Source organism: Varanus komodoensis, unplaced genomic scaffold, assembly GCF_004798865.1.
Source record: "Varanus komodoensis strain SLA01 unplaced genomic scaffold, ASM479886v1 scaffold23, whole genome shotgun sequence".
Classification (NCBI taxonomy): domain Eukaryota; kingdom Metazoa; phylum Chordata; class Lepidosauria; order Squamata; family Varanidae; genus Varanus; species Varanus komodoensis.
In genome coordinates, this window is record NW_025335627.1 from 12965638 (window position 1) to 12982485 (window position 16848).

General features: G+C 44.7%; 1 protein-coding gene across 1 annotated transcript in view; it reads left to right on the forward strand.

The window, feature by feature from the left end:
* Positions 1-15819, forward strand: part of ABCA12 (ATP binding cassette subfamily A member 12) — a 74313-nt gene extending 58494 nt beyond the window's left edge. The window contains exons 27-32 of the mRNA XM_044432027.1: positions 4251-4385; positions 9376-9479; positions 11224-11316; positions 12452-12557; positions 13328-13465; positions 14995-15819. Of these exons, the coding sequence (XP_044287962.1) occupies positions 4251-4385; positions 9376-9479; positions 11224-11316; positions 12452-12557; positions 13328-13465; positions 14995-15111 (693 nt within the window). The 3' untranslated portion in view covers positions 15112-15819. The remainder of the gene's footprint in view (positions 1-4250; positions 4386-9375; positions 9480-11223; positions 11317-12451; positions 12558-13327; positions 13466-14994) is intronic.
* The last annotated feature ends 1029 nt before the right edge of the window (positions 15820-16848 follow it).

Genomic DNA, 16848 nt, shown 5'->3' on the forward strand with positions numbered 1-16848 from the left:
ATAACTGATGCCACATTTGACTTTGCTCTCACTTCTGGAATAGCTATCTGATTTAAGCTAAATTGGAATACCTGGCCACATCAGATTTGCAAGTGCTCAGTTCCAGGCATACCGCTGTCAGATGTCCAGCCTTCTCACCTGGATTGAGATTGGAAGAAATGTGTTAATCATGTTTGTGGCAGAACATTTTCCAATAAAGACTTCAGTATAACTTGGGTGGAAATAGAACATCCTGGATAAAATTGTTTAAATCATTTCTTTTTGCCCAGTGATAGTATAAATATAGCTGCATTACACAATCCTTTTTCAGAATTCACTTTGGAATAAATGGGGCATATATTTAAATTTCACCACTTACACCAGGGGGTCCTCAAACTTTTTCAACAGGGGGCCAGTTGAAAGGTGACGGGCACAGGCCAGTGAGGCGGCAGGCGCGCACAAGGCTGCGGCGGCTCGCTTGCTCGGAGATCTCCCGGCAAGTCCAAAACCACCTCTGAGAGAGCAAGCTGCCGCCTCGCTGCCCGTGCGGTGGTGGTGAGCACATGCACGCGTGGTGAGGCAGGCGGCAGCAGTCGTGGCGGTGGGTGCGGGCGTGGGGAGTCCAAAACCTCTGAGGTGGGCCAGATAAATGGGCATGGCGGGCTGGATCCAGCCCACGGGCCATCGTTTGAGGACCCATGACTTACACCTTTTCTGAGACATCCTTTGTTTTTCCATTCAGATAAAATAGCTCAATTTGCTGGTTGAAAGTTGTTATATTACATAATATAAGTTGTCATATTTCTTTTCAAAGGGCTTGTGTTTAACAGGACAACAAATTAGAGACAGTATTTCTAATAACTCTAAAACATGGCTCCAAGTCGACCAAGGACTTTTTTAAAAGTTCCATTGGTTGTACAGCAAGCCACAAGGCAGCTTATACAATTTGAAAATTACCTCCTTAGCTATACCCTGGGCTCTAAATAAATTGTCTCAAAAATCTATAAATGCCTCCCTTGATATTGCTAATTATAATCTAAAAGCTTTAAAGACAGCCTGGGAGCAAGATCTAGGGAATGAAATAAATGTAAAAATTGGTCTGCCCATCTACTGATATCAGTCTCAGCACATACTAAGGAAAGTTCAGTCAAGGTGATCAATAGATGGCATTTCATTCCAGTGAAGCTTGCAAGAATTACTAAAAGTCACTCTGTATTACGTTGGAGGGGCGTGGAGCCTTAAGTATGTACTTTCACCATTGGTGGGCATGCCTGTTTGCTCAGTGCTTTGGGGAGAGATTGAAAATGAAATTAATAAAAACATTAACCAATCAATCACTTTATATCTGGTTATGCCTTACTTAATTTAACTAATGAATTCAACATTAAATATTTGCAGAAAGATTTGAGTTCTTTTATTTTGGCTGTTAGACAAGCTTTTGTCCAAAGTTGGAAAGGTGATAGAATTCCTAATTTGAGTGACTGGTATGGAGAAGTGTGCAGTTTGGCTCTGTTGGAGAAACTGATCCAACAAGTTAGGCATCTAAAAGACCATCTGGACACACAGACAGTTTTGAGCATACTTGGTTACCTTGATCAATGTCATTCATCAAGAAGGTGATGGACTCCACTCTCTTCCAGCAAAAACATGGCAAGATATGGAAAATTTTTACTTTGCTCTAGGACAGGGCTCCTCAAACTTTTTCTAAAGGGGACCAATTGGCAGATGCCAGTGGTGGACACAGACTGCCAAGGCGGTGCCGGCGGGGGGCATGGGCCAGTGATGGGGCGGGGTGTGCACACACGCGTGTGCACATGAGGTGAGGCGGGGGCGGGGGTGGCATGCAGGGCAAGGCACCAGCTTGCTCACGGGAGATCATTTTTTCTGATTGAGTCCAAAATGCTCTTCTGATGAGCAAGCTGCCACCAGGAGCTGGCTTGCTCATGAGGAGATTGTTTTCTCCGAGCTAGTCCAAAACAACCTCTTCGCAAGCAAGCCACACACCCTCGTGCACCTGTGTGCGCACCCGACAAGTGCAAAACCTGTGGGGTGAGCCAGTTAAATGGTCATGGAGGGGCGCATCTGGCCTATGGGCTGTAGTTTGAGGACCCATGCTCTAGGCTATTCGACAGTAAGTTTCTCCAAGAGCTTTTTCACGGTGAGATTTCTCTCTCTCTTTGGGAAAAAACCTTCATAATCCTGTTGTATTTGGTAGTAATGATATATGTACTTGTGAATCTGCTTTATATTTGTTTATTTTAAACTAGTTGATTGCTATTTTAATTTTTAAAATTCCAAATTTGTGGGGGAAAGCATGTTTGTGGCAGAGGCTGTTATCCATGGTGTTGTCTGGCTGGGAACTGGGCGGGTCACTAGCCAAGTTGCTACTTCACCCAAGAAGCAATTTTCCAAATTGACAATCATAGAAACATAGAAACAGAGCAAGTCAGAAGGGGTCTCCCTGGCCATCTAGTCTGACCTCCAGCACCAGCTGGCTCCACTCACAACATGCCCACCATGTGCATGTCTAGCCTATCTTTGAACACCTGCACAGATGGGGACTCAACAACCTCCCGTGAAAGCCCATTCCACACCCTCGGGGTCCTGACTGTCAGGAAGTGCTTCCTGGCATCCAAAAGGAACATTGGCTCCTTGAGCTTTGCTCCGTTGGAGCGCGTCCTGTCTTCCTCTGCAGGGGAGAACAGGTCTCTACCCATCTCCATGTGACATCCCCTCACATACCTGTATGTCGCCAACACATCCCCTCTGAGTCTCCTCTTCTCTAGGCTGAAGAGACCCAGTTCCCTCAGTCTCGCCTCATACGGCATCCCCTGCAAACCGGCCACCAACCTTGTGACCCTACGCTGCACTGACTCCAACCTGGCTATATCCTTTCTGTAATGAGGGGCCCAAAACTGAACACAATACTCCAATCATACATATTTTCATATCACACACAATTATTCTGCTTCTAGAAATGTAAAGGGGAAGAGGGGATGAATATATATTTGCTCAAATAAACAGTCATACAGCACTTTAAATTTTTAAAGCTTGCCTGAATCATGATGGGGAGGGGCAAAAGGGCCTGGAACGGGCCAGGACCTCTGGCACATGGATTGCAAATATTTGGTGGGGAGGCTGGGATGAGAGCCCATCTTAAGCTGCAGCATAGAAACCCCCAAAAAGACAGCAGAGCATAACAGGAGCATTTTGTTAACTGAGCCCGGCAGTTATCTGCTGCTAGCCTTCCTTGCTAACTCCCAAGCTGCTGGAGAAGCTAATCAACGGCATACACTGCTTTTGCACAAGGTGGTTGTAAATTTGTCACCACTTTTGTAGCTCAAGACTTACTGCTTAATTTCGCATGGCAGTGCAAGCAAAAACAAGAGAGTTGTTATTTCTGTTTGCTATAAATTTAGCAAAGTTTGATTTAAATGTGTGCAAGTTTAACATTGCTGATTAGCTAGCACTGAGTTGGTACTAAACAAAAAAAAAGGCAGATAGCTGAGAGTCAAAAGAATTAAACTCTTTCACCTGCCAAAGAAACTCATTTGCCTTCATGTCAGGTGCCAATAGTTACATCGTCCTCTCTTCATCATTGGAAATAACACTGATATATGAGGGGGGACCCAAAAAACCAAGAATTTAGTTATAAAATGTGTATTTATTTTTACACATTCAAACTTCAATCACCTTCAAAGTACTCTCTGATGCAATGTGCCTATTGAGACTTCTCCACTGCTCAAAACAGGTTTTGAACTTGCCAATTTTGATGCCTTTTAGTGCTTCTGCTGTTTTTTGTTTCATCTCTTCCACATCAGCAAAATGTTCCCCTCTGAGGACTTTTTTCATCCAGGGAAACAAAAAAAAAGTCACAAGGGGATAGAGCAGGTGAGTAGGGAGGGTGGGGCAAATGCCTTGGTCACAAACTGCTGAACACTCAGCTGAACAAAGGTTCACTGTGGCACATTGTTCATGTAAATCAGCCATCACAAAATAGGCAAATGCATTGAAAGAGTCTCCAAAAAAGGCTCACTGAAGTGGAATGCAGCCTCTTACAACAACCCTGCTGCGTACATGGATCCAGATGGACCCCTAGGATACCCGCCTCACCGGGGAAGCCTGGATTCTACAAGGGGCCCGCCCTCCAGACCATTCCTGGTTATGTTAGGTCCCTTGTCATATGGAGTAACAACATTAAGTTCTCTCTCTCTCTCTCTCTCTCTCTCTCTCTCTCTGTGTGTGTGTTTTTCCCAATATTGTTTCCATAGGTGGTACTTCAACTTCTTTATCGACTTAATCTGATGCCCTACAAACATAAAGTCACCTCGATGTGCAGCTATGGCACAAACAGAAAGTTATCAACTGCTTTGGCCCTTCTTGGGAAACCATCTATTTTACTGCTGGTAAGAAATTACAGCTTTACGGTGGCAGGGCTGGTAAGGGGGCGGGAGAGACTTACGACTCTGCATTGTCTCTGAAGCCCTGCAGTGGCAATAGCAGCAAGCAGGGAGGCAGGACATTTTGTTGAAGCCAGAGGGTGGGCTCACCATGCTTAGCTGCAGAATTTATGTTCTGGGCAGAAAAGAGCAGTGGGACAGACTAATTGGAGCGAAACCAAAAAAAAAAAAAGATTCACCCTCAAGAAAGCTAGAAGCATTCTATGCTTGCTTGTTTTAAAATCACTTTCTGTATAGGAAAGAAATCTGTATTCTTTTTTTATCTGTTCAGTGTGTAAAAAAAACCCTGACTTGGTTGAGTGGCAAGATGTTCCTGGGGCAGGTTAGGATTTTATTTCCTTTAGATGAGAGGACACAGGAAATGTGTGTCATTTTTGCAACAGGCCTTCCATTTGGAAACGCAGAGGCAGTCCTTAATGGATACAAATAAAACTCCTGCTCTGGGAAAGTACAGCACCAGCCCTGCATCAGATTTCACAAATAGAGCACCTGCACCAAGGTTGCCTCACCTTCCACCAACTTTCTCTCTCTTCTCTCATTTACATTATAAATTGATTCCAAACATTCCTCTGCTCCTCCCTCTAACTCTGAGCTATCAGCACCTGATGTTGATGACAGAAATCACACTTCTCTTCATCCCCCTGTGAAGAATCATTAAGGCTTTTCTGTTAAATTCTGGGTTGTACACTGAGGACAGGTCAAGCCAAAATCACCTGCTGCAGTTGCAAACGCAGCTAGCCAGTGCTGACAGGGCTATGGGCAGAGCAGGACCAAGCAGCAACAAGAAGGATGCATCAGCAGGCTTAGAGTAACCCATCGAATCACAAAGGGAATATGAGACATGGGCCTGGGATTAGAATGAAATGGGCTGTCCTGGGAAGAGGGGCATGGCTGGCGGAACTGTGAAGAGGAACAGAGGGACATTTCATTGCAGGCCCCAACTTGTCCTTGACCATTAGCACTGAGAAGCCTAGCAAAGGATTGCCTGCCAGTATCTGTAGCAGAGGCCAAGCCAGGTGCAGTATTCAGAGTTAGAACAGAGACCCCTATCTGAAAATAACAGCATGTTTTTCTTCTAACATTTTCGTATTATTGTATTGTCATCTAACTTTACATAGGTTATATTCTGATCTCTCCCTCTCTGATCTCTCTGTAACATTAAACAAAAGCAAGAAAAGAAAAGCTGTATGTTCAAAATAAAACAGTTCCGTTAACAGTGTGATTTTACTTGCTTTACTTGTATTTGCATTCGTATAGCACAGCATAGGTAGGTTTTAAATCAGGGTCTATAGAAACTACCGTGCATTACAGAGGATTACTCAGCATTTTTATTGACGTGGCAGTTAAGGAGTCGAATGCTACCCTAGGATGCATAGCCAGAAGCGTGGCTTCTAGATCAAGAGAGGTATTACACTATATGACTCTGATGCGTCCACAAGTGCTCCTTATTACAAGAGGGATGTAGCAAGGTTGAAATCAGTGCAGTGAAGGGCCACTAGGATGGTGGCCGGTTTGCAGGGCAAGCCATACGAGGAAGGACTGAGGGAGCTGGGTCTTTTCAGCCTGGAGAGGATGAGACTCAGAGGAGACCTGTTAGCATGGCACCCCCTCACATACAGGTATGTGAGGGGGTGCCATGAAGAGGTGAGTCATGACCTTTTTTTCCCCTGCAGAGGAGGGCAGGACACATTCCCTGAGCAAAGCTCAGGGAACCAAGGTTCAAAGTAGAGGCCAGGAAGTACTGCCTGATGGTTAGGATCCCTAGCGTATGGAATGGGCTTCCACGGGAGGTGGTTGAAGTTGCAGCGGTGAGGGTGTTTAAGGATAGGCTGGGCATACACATAGTAGGTATGTCATGAGCAGAGTTGGCTGGAGCCAGGGTTCAGACTAGATGGCTCGAGAGGCCCCTTCTGACTCACTCTGTTTCTATGTTTCGATTATTAGCACTGCAGGCCTAATTTCCCCATAGAAATAATGTTGCTTCCCTTTGCCTACATCTTTATTCCTTCAGCTGTTCTCCCATTATTGAGTCATCTTTTACTCAAGCCTCTTCTTTCAAACTAGGTTCTCCCTTCTCCCCACCTTGTATTTCCTGTATTATTTTTCCTACAAACCCTTTTTGTTGTATTGCCATTCCACCTCATACCATATTCCCTTTCTACCTTGTTGGAAGGATGCACAATTAAATGTCTCTTACTGTATTTATGTAAGTGCATACTATACTCCATCCATTTTGTGCCACATTGTTCTGCGAACTGCCCTTTCTATTAGCATCCACCCACTTGGAGCATCAGTCCTCTTGCCACAGTACCACAAGGGTAGAGCCAGAAATGCCTTAAAGCCACAGTTGCAGTCAACGTGTAGCACCTATGTGCCACAGCACCTGTATGAAGGCCCCAGAGAGCAAGGGCTTGGAAGGATTCAAGCCAAATTCACCCAAGCTTTGTTATTTGTTCATTGCAATTATCCATGGATTGCTACCATAAATAATGATCTTCCCATAACTGCCAATTATGGATTGAAAAATTGGAAGTCACCAGTGTAGGATCAGTGGGTCACTAGTATAAACTCTCCCTCTGTTTGGATCGCCAGACCTTCCCTTTCTAGTAAGAGCAGTACAAAAAGCGGTGTGCTTCACCTGATGCTCATGGTCAGCACAGCGCTTGATTCCTTGCACTCTTTTCATTTCCTTATGAACCTCCAGCTGAAGAAGCAGCAGCTTTCCCTGATGCAATTCTGCTGAGGTTCCATGGGTTCCTTCTGCCCCTGTTCTGCTTTGCATGCCTTTTCAGTTTAATGTGAAGATTTCAAAATGCCAGGTTCAAAATTGGGAAATGTAAAGTTTGTCAGTCCTCAGAGTGGCCCTTTTTCCTTCTTCCCTGTGGCTGATGTGCAGTACCACACTGAATAACAGCACAAAAGGGAATATCGATGTGCTTTGGGATTCCATTTCGTCCATTGCCCACAGTCAAGAAAAGCTCCACCACGCACTCCCAGTGGATCGTGGCCATTCTTGTGTGACTGGAGAAGCAGTTCTGAAAGACCCTTACTCCTAATAAAGGACCAGGAATTTCCATGGGGGAAGGGGTCAGGGGGAGGAGTTATGCTCAGGAGAGCAGCAAACGCAGCCTGGGTTTTGACCACCAAGCTGCGCTGTTTCTGTTTGGAGTAACATGTTATCCAGAAACGACCCGCAGTGCAAACAATTTTGCTGATGATGCCTCCTGCTTCAGGACAATGGCGTACCGTAGCTCATCTGTGCTCTATTGTCTATGAGTGAAATGCTCAAAGCAGAAGCCTTATTTCATCAGCCAGTGAAGCAGATATAGCTCCAAGCACAAGCATGCGTGCAGCGTGAGCTTCATTGCTCGTATTTCTCCCTCAACTGACTTTATATAAAACCATTTTCCATGACTGGCTTCCAGTCCTGTGTATCTGCACTGCTGTATCTGCCTTCAGCATCACCCTATCTCACCAGTACTGCTTTATAACACTGTGCACCTGTGCTCATTGCTAAGCATTTCTGCCATGTACATTTGCATTTGGCTTTTACTTTCTCATTAATAATCATTATGGGTTACAGAGCTATGCATGTTCAGATGGAGGGGGGTGGGTGGGGGGGAATCTTCTATTCCAAAAATGCCCAGCCTTCCTGACTGGCTAGGAGTTGTAGGATTTTTATTTTGGTAAACATGCATATGATCACACTCTTGGTCATCTTAGGGTGCAGTTGAATGCCTCTGCTGCAGATGCACATAAATGGAGTGAGGCACAGCATGCCCCCACTTCCTCCTTTCCAAGGCCCAGTCATGCCCCCTGGCCCCATCCTCCTTGCAGCCTGCCTAGAAAAGAATTTTCTGTCATATTTTTTTTCCTTTGAAAATGAACCAGACAACACTGGGAGGCCATAGCATTGCACCCTTCGTATATGTAACCTGCCCAGGCAGTCATGAGGCTAATGGGGCAGGATAGGAATCAAATAAGTACAGCATTTTGACTTCCAGGGCCTTTCCTGTGTTTTCCAAGCATTTATAGGGCTTTTTTAGATCAAGGAAAGTAGTAATCTGAAAATGGTGGAAGGAAAAGCTTGTGTATTTTCACAATTCACTCTACTACAGCACTATATGTTCAGCAAAACATATAAAAAGGCAGACAATCCTTGGGGAAAACATGCAAAAAGGAACTAATCTTAATTTTGCAGAGAATCTGGGAAGGTTTTGAAAAATGGCAGGGTTAAATGCCCCATGTAGAGAAGACCCTTTTGACCATATGAGCATATCTGTGGAAGTTCAGTGAGGTCTGGCATCTGGGACTTCCATGCCGGTGCGTAAGAGGATTCAGAAAAGAAAACAAAGATCAAGTATAACTAGACTTTAACTCATCTCTAATTACTCTTAGGTCCCAAGGTAAGCTTTCGTAAGCCAACAATGTTCGTGTGTATGCATACGTGTATAGGAGAGTACCTAGCTATTCTAGGTATTTTACAGTGCAATCGTGCACATTTTTGCTCAGCTGTAAGTCCTGTAGAACGTGGTGGGGTCGTCATGATCATCTTCTGAGAAGAACTCTACAATAAAGGCTGAAATAACTGGTGCGAAGGCAAGAATCGGCACTTTTGAAGAAGAGATGAGAAAGCAATCTCCTTTTCTTTACTCTTTGTCCAATAACTGTTGCTGCAGCACTCATGCTTGATCTATTGTGCAGGTCAGACCCACCACTGGCACAATGGAACACAACCATTCATAAAGCAACCTGGAAACAAGCAGAAAGAAGTGTATGTTTCTGCACTGGGAAAAGTCAGCAGTGCTTCCTTCTGCAGCCTCCACTCAACCACCCTGTTCAAAACATGGGTAGTTTCCACCTGTTCCTGGAACCACTGTTGTGCTCAGGAAGGCTTGGATGCTGCCTTTATCTGTATGCATTTCTTTGATTTTAGGATGAACCAAGCTCTGGAATGGATCCAAATGCTAAGAGGCATCTGTGGAAAATCATTACTGAGGAAGTACAGAACCAATGCTCAGTGATCCTTACTTCTCACAGGTAGAGTGCCCCAGGATGATGGGTACCTTCTAATGGTGGGGAGGGGAATCCCTGCTTCTTTCTAAGTTTAAAATCTGTGTTCAAGCTTCTCTCAGGTAGAGTCACCATCTCAAGTAATATCACTATGCACTCCTCTGAGCTAAATGCTGACAAGAAAAACAGAGTCCTAGCTTGCCTCACACAATGACGTGTTATTCTTGCTAAGCTGTTCACAACATGGGCCACATGTTTCAGCTCTGCTTGCAGGACATTGCTGCCCCCTGCTTTGATGTTTAATTCCCTTAATTTTATGCTCAACTTTGATATTAAAATACTAATCTTACAATAAAGCACAGAAATACAAAATTAAAAAGGAACCAAAACTATATGATCAGTGTAACAATATCAAGAGCAACTCTAGTATTAGTTCCAGCTACCGTTTCTGTTGTCATCTTCAGCTGAGCAAAATTGATCTGCAAAGGTTGCCTCTTCCTCAGTGCTGCTGCTTTGGCAGGTGTGTTCACTATCACTGACGTAATGCATGACACATAAAAGCACTAGCAAAGTAACAGCAGTAAACCAAGTTCAAATCTAATTATAAAAATATCCATAACAAGCTGCAGGTCAGGTCAGCCTGAGCCAGGGCGGGCTCTTTCCTCATTGAATGCCTTCCTGACCTGGCTGCCATCCCAGCTGGGCCTCCCCAGCCCTCGTGGAACTGTGTTTCCCCTTCAAATTGGGGTGCAAATAGGAGAAGTTGGTGTAAAATCCCATGAACAAAAACTTCTCCATGCCTGTGTAACATTCATTCATAGGCTCTGCATGACATGACATAGCATGTCATAAGATAACGGCAGCACATACCAAGAGCTAAAGTGATTAGTGATAAATATGGTTAGTATTAATGAGTCAATCAACTGGTCTGTGTGATTAGTCACTTCCCATTCTTTTCACTTTCCATTCAAGAGTGGGGAAAGCCATTGTTCAAGCCATTGTCTAGCAAATTGCCCCATTATCCCAAAAATAAGAGGTGATGTCTTTTCCCCTCCACATTATCCAAGCTTGTGAGGGCTGATATTTAAGCCCTAGTGTACCCTAAATTAAATGTGTTCTTCATATACAAACACAGATCCAAGTCTGCAGGCTCCATGTGGAGCATGGGAAATCAGAAGTAAACCTCTCCTGAAGTCCAGATTAGAGTCTGATTAGCATCAGCAGTGATTCTGTCTGATTAGTTTGCTTCTAAATTGTGAAGCCTACACTTCTGCCTGGCAACTCTTAGCATATCCTGACTAAGGGAATGCTTTCCTCCAGATAGTCTGATTAACCTGGCAACTGCAACCCTTCTCCACCCCAGCCTTTTCAGATGTGGTTTCCCCTATGTCTTCCTTTGAAAGGAAAGCCTGTAAGATAGGGATGGAGAATCAGTGGCCCTCCAGATATTATAGTTCCCCTCCTCTTCCACTGGTGATGCTGGGTGAATAGTTGGCATCCAACAACATCTAGAGGACCACACATCCTTCAGCCCAGCTCTGGAAGAAGTAGCCGTGCTGCTGATCACTGCCCAGAGTCCAGGGAAGATTCCTCATTTGTATCAAACCATTAGAAGCTTGCACAGTGGAAGCTTGTTTTGCTTGGAATGGATTGATGTGCAAATTTGGTGCATTTTCCAAGTAGGCTGTGGAAAACCACCCACAGCCCCACCATAACTGATGATGTTTCTTGCTCTCTCTTGCTGATAATGTTCTCTTTTCTTTACTTGCAGCATGGAAGAATGTGAGGCTCTCTGCACACGTCTGGCTATCATGGTCAACGGCCGTTTCCGGTGCATGGGTTCACTGCAGCATATAAAGAACAGGTTGGCAACCTGACTGCCATGTGACAGTCCTTACAGGTTAACTCTGCTGACCAAGTAGGGAGTCATATCACCAGCAGCTTTTTACATGCTTTGAAACAGAAACAAGAAGGGAAAAATATAAGTAAAATAAAGAAACTGTGTTTTCAGTCCTATCAATAAGAACTCCTATGGCTCACTTCACATACTGGTGTCACTTTTTTGTATCTCATCCCTATGTACATAAAGAATAGGTACTTGGAGCGTGCTCTGTCCTAGCTTGAGTGAAGTGCTCAGACCCATCCGCTGAGGGATTCTCAAAGGCTCAGCTGAGCTCCTCCTCACCTCTGTTGCAGCACTCAGGCCAAAATTAGAACAAGGTGTCTCTTCTATATCCCGTTCTTTCTCTAAACATGAGTGTAAGGTACTTTTGCACAAGCTCACCCCTGATAATGGCCCAGATCATGGGTCCTCAAACTACAGCCCGCAGGACGGATCCGGCCCGCCACGGCCATCCATTTGGCCCACGCCACCATTCGCCGCCTGTGCGCACACTTGCTCACTCGGAGATGGTCTCTGAGTGAGCAAGGCGCTGCCTGTCTCCTGTACGCATGCACTTGCTGCTGCCTCACAGCACGGGGTGGGGGGAGGTGGCGGCTTGCTTGCTTGGAGATGGTTTTGGACTCACTGGGAGATCTCCGAGCGAGCGAGCGAGCCACCACCTCGCACGTGCCCGATGGCACCTCACCGGCCCGTGCCGCCAGGCACCCCCACCTCACCGGCCCACGACGATCACCACATCCTTTCAACTGGCCCCCTATTGAAAAAGTTTGTGGACTGCTGGCCTAGATTTTGAGGTGTGTGTGGACTTGTGTGTCAGATGGAGGAAGGTGCTTAATATTAATCTGCTGACAAAGGTACTGTCATAACACTGGGGTGCATTGTATGCTTGCTTTTTCTTTAAGTGAAAGTTGGGAGCCAAAGTAGAGTTGCATAAGTAGGCCTTATTTGAACTACTGTGATTTGGTGATTGATCCCTGATGTTCACTAGGAATATGACTTTCATGGGGTTTTCTTGAAGGACTATTTGAATCTAGTATGGATTCTTTTAAAAAATATTTTATATTCCATAAAATATGTCTTTCATATCCTCCACTAGATTTGGAAAAGGATTTACTGTGAAGATGCATTTGAATAATGATGAAGACAGCATAGAGAAGCTGACAGAATTTTTGCAGTCAAACTTTCCAGATACCTATCTAAAGGTAAATATAAAAGAATACAATTTGGAAGGGTTCAGATTATGTCTGGAATCCTGGAGAGAGCAGTCCTATAGCCCCTAGAGATGAACTGATGGGCCACAGAATACTGGAGATCTCCACCCCACCAAAGTTGGAGGCAGTGGCAAGGAAAGGAGGCTGCAAAGGCCTCGGTGTAGCTCTCCAGTCCCTCCTCTCCTCATCCATCAGAATGCCCCCTTTTCTGTCTCTCCAAGGTGGGGTTGCACACAATGCAGTGTTAGTGTCTTGAATTAGTTCACAATCCCATCATCAAAGTGGGGCACTCCTGTCAGAAGCAGCACTAGCCAAGTTCTCTGATCACACACAGCATTGTTAGTTGTGCAGTGCATACAGAAGACTACAATCTTTTTTCCTTCACCTTAAGACTGTGAAGTAGATGTCCAACAGTAATTGTATAGACTGGGGTACTGAGGCTTGGAGTGTAAGTTCATGTTAAGCAGTGTTGCATCAGTCTTCAGTGCCCTGAGAAAATGAGAGAGCTGATGGTTGAGCCAACTTCCCAGTCCATAGCAGCTAGTAACACTGGATGAAATGGATCCTGGATTGCATTACTGACATGGGGAGACCCAGGATGAATTCTGCTGGTCCTGGGAGTCTTACAAAGAAGTTGGTGCATTCTTGCAGAAAAGCCAAGCAGGAGAGGACAGGGTGGTATCGGCAGCAAACATTCCAAAGCAAATTCCCACTCTTCTCAATCTGACATTCATTTGCAGTAAATCTTCTTGTTCATATAGGACCATCAGTTCAATATGGTAGAATATCACGTCCCGATGTCTGCAGGAGGCGTAGCAAACATATTTCAACTGCTAGAATTGAACAAAGCAGTCTTCAAAATCAGGCACTTCTCAGTGAGTCAAACAACTCTAGAAGAGGTATGAAATTATACTTGTCCATTCCAAACATGAACAGTAAATTTTATTTATGATAGCAAAGTTGTTCTTTTACATATAAGGGACTAATGTGTAAGAAATATAGAATTTGGAAAAGCGCTTCTCAAGATAGGTATATTGTCTCTGTTCTGAAACAGGTTATCCTGTAATTAAAGCATTTCTGACTTACGCCAATCATTTCCTGTCCATGAAAATATACAAGGAAGAAGGGCCTTTCTGGGCCTTCAAGGCAGCTATTGGTTTTCAAAACAATCTAAAATATAGCACCACCTATAGCACTACAACCTACACACTGAAGCACATAAAACATCAGACAGGGAAGCCCCAGGTTGGATGTCTGACCATCCACGAGCACTTGGATGGGACACCAAGCCCAGGTGCTGCATGAGGCCTCCTTCACCATTTTTGTGACCCCTGCTCCTTGTGCACCACCGCTGCCACTGCTCCTGGCATAGCATCAAAAAGGGTGCCACTGCCCCAATTTTCAGGAGAATAAGCCATGGTCTGCAAAGAAAAATCTGACCATTACTGTTGCCGGACTGCGAAATTGTCGTGGCAAAAGGGTGGCACAGCTGCAGAGGAAGGTATGTGATGGGTTCTCAGGGTGAGAATTGTCACCCAGACCTTGGAAATGCTCCACCATGTCCTAGGATGTAGTGTTGCTGCCGTGGGGAGGGATTTCCACAGCCAGGGCACCATCACAGAGAAGGTGTGCTCCTGGCAAATGTTCTCCTAACTTACACAGGAGGGGTCAGTCTGAAAAAAACATGAGGTGTACAGATTTATAGAAGAGGTGGTGTCCTTTAGACACATTAAATCCCTTTCTATATTAGTCAGTTCCTGAACTTATTTAAAAACAATTTAACAGATTGTATGGGACTAGAGTGAATATGCAACTGTTCCACATATTTGTAGCCTGCACTGGTCAGATGCTTATCTTACGTCTCTGATAAAACCCGTTTTTATACATCTGTGAAAAGCAGGATGTGTATCAGCTATGAGCCAGATATCTCATCTGTATTTGCTGATTACTTTGCCGTCAATAAGCGACTGTTTTATACTGGCCAAGCTCTGGTTCAACATAAGCCCTTATAAAAAAGAGCTTGCGTTTCATATACAGTTACAACAAAAGGGGGGCTTATATAATGCATAACATTGCAGAAGGTTATGTAGGAAGGAGATCCCCTAACGTATATGCATGCATGTTTTGAGGACCAGTCTGTTTAAATTGTCATGAATATCCAGCCTGGTGGGTTCCTCCTCAATGCTAATTGTTACTGGGATTGGGAATGTTTGCTGAGCCTGCCCCTGGGAAAAGCAGGCTTAAGCTGCACTCCCCTGCACCCCAACCCCCTCATCCCACCTCTACACGCAATGCTCTGAAGCACAGCGACGTGCTTGCCGATCACATGGTTTGTATCACATACGTATACTTGGGGTGGAAGGAACGTGTAGGTAAGCTTTTTGTAAAACAGGATCTATTTGATTTCATGTGTTTTGTTTCATTTCAGGTCTTCATCAACTTTGCGAGGGCTCAAGGTGACCCTGATATTGCAGATGCAAGTTCAGATATAGGCTCAGACAGCTCTGATTCAAGCAGCCAAGCTTCTAGCAGGGGAGTTGTCTAGGAGGCCTTACGGCAAGCTTCCCTGCTGCTACGCTAAGGCTTGCTTTTGCGCCAATATGAGAACCCTGAGGGGAAGCACCTAACCTTGTATCAGAGGGACCTATGACTTCTTAACATCCAGTTTACATGCTCATGAATTATATACAGGCATAGTGCAGAGATATGGCAGGTTTGGTTCCAGACCACCGCAATAAGCAAATATCACAATGAAGCATGTTTCCCAGTGAAAGTTACATTACACTATACTGCAGTCTGTTAAGTGTGCAATGGCATTATGTCTAAAAAAAAACCAAAGTGCACACCTTAATTAAGAAACACTTTATCGCTTAAAAATGCTAATAATTTGAGCCTTCAGCAAGTCGAGTTCTTTTTGCTGGCAGAGGGTCCTGCCTTGATGTGAAAAGCTGCTGACCAATCAGGGTGATACTTGCTGATTCCCAGTGGGAATCTGGTACCCAAAGTCTTGGGAGACATCCTCCTCCCTTTTTGATGCATTTTGGAGGATATCAGAATTCATGGTCTCAGGGACACTGGAGATAACAGCAATGACTGGTTAAGGACCGACACCTGGAGTGGACAGTTGTCCAGCTGACTGGCAGTGGGTGGAGGAGAACAGCTGGGGAACAGAGAAGCTCTTTGTTCCTCTTTGGGAAATCCATGCAAGTGAGCAAATTGCCACAGGCCACCTATTTGTAAACAAAACACACACACACAATATCTACAAAGTGCAATAAAGTGAAGTGCAATGCAAAGGAAAAGTTCCTGGAGGAAATTAGAAGTGAACACACTGTAATGGAAAGCTCTCATGGATTCCCTCTCCCCCCCCCCCCCCCCCCCCGGCCAACTGGGCAAAATCCTGCAATAGAATGAGGTATGCCTGTATGCTAACGAGTGTAATAGACACAGTTCCATGTGCCCTTATTGGCTTGGGAACTTTACATCCTGATAAAGTCCCCATAACTGTTCATTAGAAGAAACCCCTGCTCTGTATTCAAGGTTGTATGCTAAAACTCGACTGGGTGTATGTTGTATGTCAGTATTAAATAAATATTTACAACCTTAAGTAGTTACAAATCTGTTCAATTCTAGGATCCTTTTTAGTCCCAGATAAAACCACTGTTCCTTAACAGTGGCCCCAACTCTGGTTCCTAGAAGAAAAGCAGCATGGAATTTTCTGGAATAACATGAAAATCATAGTCAGTTGGTTGTTGTTAGGCACCATCAAGTCATCTTTGACCTATGGCGACCCTATGAATGAAAACCTTCCAAAATGTCTTGGCCATAATGGCTCATTCAGCTCTTCCAAGTTCAAAGCTGTGGGTTCCTTTATGGATTCAATCTATTTCATATGATCCTCCCTTTTGTCATCTTCTTTTGACTTTTCCTAGTGAGTAGTAGCCAGGATACCAAGGTTCAAAACTTCTGGAATTCTATGACAGGGTTTTGAGGTGGCTAGACTGAAGGGATGCGGTGGATGTGGGTTACGTGGGTTTCAGCAAGGCCCTTGACAAAGTGCCCCATGATATCCTGGTTGAGAAACCGGAGTTTTCAGATAGACCGAGCACTGTCTGATGGATTAGGGCAAGGTTGACAGACCAAAAGCAGAGGGGTAACCATTAGTGGGGAATCATCGGGATGGCAGATGGTGATGAGCGGGTCCCCCAGGGCTAAGTCCTTGGACCGGTCCTGTTCAATTTTTTCATCAATGACCTGGAGGAGTGGGTAAGAAGTCTGCTGC